Source organism: Monoraphidium neglectum (genome assembly GCF_000611645.1).
Source record: "Monoraphidium neglectum strain SAG 48.87 unplaced genomic scaffold scaffold01812, whole genome shotgun sequence".
NCBI classification, from domain to species: domain Eukaryota; kingdom Viridiplantae; phylum Chlorophyta; class Chlorophyceae; order Sphaeropleales; family Selenastraceae; genus Monoraphidium; species Monoraphidium neglectum.
The window spans coordinates 1-2,976 of record NW_014011816.1 but is presented as its reverse complement, the minus strand read 5'-3'; the positions used below and the strand labels follow the sequence as shown (position 1 = coordinate 2,976).

Below are 2,976 nucleotides of genomic sequence, written 5' to 3'. Positions count from 1 at the left end.
CCCGCCTCCGTTTGTGGGAGGGGTTCTTCAGTCCCTTGTACCCATGCGTCGTCGGGCGGGTGCGCAACGAAAGCAGGGCTCCTCGGCCTGGCACCCCCAGCAGCGCACCTGTTGCGGGTCAGGCGAGCGCATAACCTCGCCCACTGCTGGCTGCCGTCAACATGTTTGGTGCGGCATCCACCACCCACGCAGGTACCAGAAGGCCCTGCGTGTGGCCGAGATGAACACCATCTCAAACAACGGGCTGCGCGGCGTCAGCGACACCATGAGCGGCGCGCTGTGGGCGCTGGACGCGGCCTTCGAGGTCGCCGCCACCGGCGCCACCGGCGTCAACTTCCACTGTGAGCCGCGCGTCGGCCACGGGCCGCCCGGGCTGCACGGTTGGGCCGTCAGCAAAGCAGCCCCGGGCCTGGCCAGACAGGGCTGCGGCTGCGGCTGCGCACACGTGTCCTCTATGAGGGCTCTCAACAGGCCCGCTCGCAGGGGTGAACAGCCCCACCCCCGCCCTGCCCGCTGCGGGCATCGAGCGCCTGCCTCGCCAGGATGTGACACCTTGCGCTGTTTTCCCAAATGTCAGCCTTTCATTAACCTTGTCAGTCCCAGCCTGTATGGAATCCCATGCTCACCCTCACCATGCCCACCTGCCTTCCCCCCCCCCCAGGGGGCTCCGGCCAGAACGTATACTCCGCGGTGATCCTGCGCACCCAGGACGGCAAGCCGCCGATCGTGAAGCCGGCGTTCTACTCGTACCACCTGCTGCAGGCGCGTGGGGCGCCGCGGTTGGGGGCGCAGGGGGCGCCGCGGCAGAGGCCGCGGGGGGCGCTGGGATGCACAGATGCTTAGCGTACGCCCACGGCCCCGCCCCTGCCCGCGAACCCTTGCCACGTTTCACCAGCGCCCCCCTGATCTCCCCCAGCCCCTCACCAATGCGCTCGCTCGGTTCCTCAAAACCCTGACGCCAAACGCCCCACTTTTGCCGTCCCAGATGGCCCTCTCCACTGGCAGCCGATTGCTGCTGGACAGTCCACTCATCTATACTGCCGGCCAGCGTGGCTCCGTCAAGGCCTGGCCCCTCGTGCGCACATCGGACGGGTCGCTGCGCACCGTAATCATCAACAAGCACGCCACGGACAGCGCGCGGCTGGCGGTCAGCATCAACCGCGGCAGCCTCGGGGGCGGGAAGCTGCTGCGGCTGAGGGCGCCCGGCGGGCTGTTCGCGTCGGGCGGGGTGCAGATCGCGCGGGTGTCGTACGGCTGGGAGAGCACCGAGGTGGACGGGCACAAGGGGCGGCGACAAGGCCCACGGCTTACGCACATTGGGATGCTTCGGGGGTATTGGGGGGCCAGGTTGGGGGTATTGTGCTGCAGGCGCCACGGGTACAGGGTGGCGATCGATTGTGCTGCGCGAGAGGAGCTTTGCTCACCTGGCGGGGGTTGTAAGGACAGGTAGGGTGCGTGGCTGCCGAGAACGACGAATTTAGCCTTTTAAACAGCACGGCAGCTGCACCAAAATTGAGCGCCCTGGTTTCAGACGCTCGCCACATGGCCACGCACACGTGTGTCAGGAGGCGTCCAACCAATCGCCTGTGTGTTGATACTGCACTCACTCCCCCTCCCGTCCTTGTTCATCCACGCACAGACTGTCGGGACCCCGGCGGGCGAGCGGCTGCGCGGCAAGATAGACGCAGCCGGCAACACAGTCTTTGACGTCCGCATGCCGCCCGGCAGCGCGGCCCTGCTTATCGTGGCTCCGAAGAATAACGCTTGAAGGGGTACACAGCTGGAAAAGGACACAGAAACGGAGGCGGACGAACAGAAAACTTAACAAGGCAGGGGATGGCGTCGGCGAGTGGGGTGCGTGCATGCAGCATGAATGGCTGCAGGCTCCTGATGACTGGATGCGCGCATGCCCGTACAGCCAGGCGCCGCCATCCGTGCCTGCAAAGGACTTGCGCTTGAACTTATTATTTGTCCGGCAGCCCTGGCAACGCCTGCGTGGCAGGCCGGGTCGCGAGGCGCCGTCTCAACCACGCCAGCGACTGGCTGGCGGCGCAGCTTGGCGCTTGTTGCAGACACATCGCACGCAGACGGCGGCCTGAATTTGTACGAACCAGGAAGTACTTAAGGCATGCATACAAGCAGCTCCCATTGGGTGTTGGGCGCCCGCAGGACGCGCCGGCTCGCGCGTTTGCTGCTACGGGCTGGTAGGGCTCAGGTGACGAATGATCTGGACCGCTGATTTGTCCCTTTCTGTACGCCGGCTTGCAGCGCCGGCCTGCACCGCAGGTTTGCACATCTGCTGTTAGCGCTATTATGTTCTGCACTTGCACGGCGGATTATTACCATCTCACATCCGTCAAACTTGCCAGAAAGCCTGGCTTGTCTCTGGACTCCTAGGGCGTTTTTTTGGCTGGAATGCCAGCTGGTTGATGGGCCGTCGACTGCCCCAACGGCCTTTTTTCCAGGCTCGTGCGCCGCGTGTGCGATGCGCGCAAATGGATCGCGCACGTCTCATCAGCAGCACGCTTGCCAAACGCGCAACGTCTGCGCTGGGCATCACAAACATGCAGCTGTTGCCAAACTCATGCGTGGACTGCGACTCAATTTTCCAATCACGGCTATGTAGCTTGCTCTTCCTTGACCCAGCAGACATGTAAATCAAGCCCTTAATGACGCTTGAACAATCTTGCTTGCATGCAGGGGTTGAAGATAACGCTTGGGCTTCAGCAATCATTGCTGCATGATGCGCCATGGGGTGGTCTTGGCTATTGCTCTGGGTTTGGTGCTGTGACTGACCCCCGTATGGTTGTTTGCAGACTCGTGCGTTTTTCCGTCTCGTGTGCTGGCCCAGCGCTGCATTTTGCGTGCGTGCGTGCGTGCGTGTGTGTGTGTGTGTGTGCGCGCGCGCGCGCGTGTGTGTGTGTGTGTGTGTGTGTGTGTGTGTGTGTGTGTGTGTGTGTGTGTGTGTGTGTGTGC

At 63.4% G+C, this 2,976-nt stretch overlaps 1 protein-coding gene across 1 annotated transcript in view; it reads left to right on the top strand.

Annotated features, from left to right (window-relative positions):
* MNEG_9078 (hypothetical protein) overlaps positions 1 to 1,768 on the top strand; it is a gene marked incomplete at both ends in the record, with an annotated part of 4,183 nt that extends 2,415 nt beyond the window's left edge. Inside the window, 4 exons of the mRNA XM_014042447.1 lie at positions 193 to 341; positions 662 to 726; positions 986 to 1,270; positions 1,640 to 1,768. Coding sequence (XP_013897901.1) covers positions 193 to 341; positions 662 to 726; positions 986 to 1,270; positions 1,640 to 1,768 — 628 coding nt within the window. The remainder of the gene's footprint in view (positions 1 to 192; positions 342 to 661; positions 727 to 985; positions 1,271 to 1,639) is intronic.
* Positions 1,769 to 2,976: the final 1,208 nt, after the last annotated feature.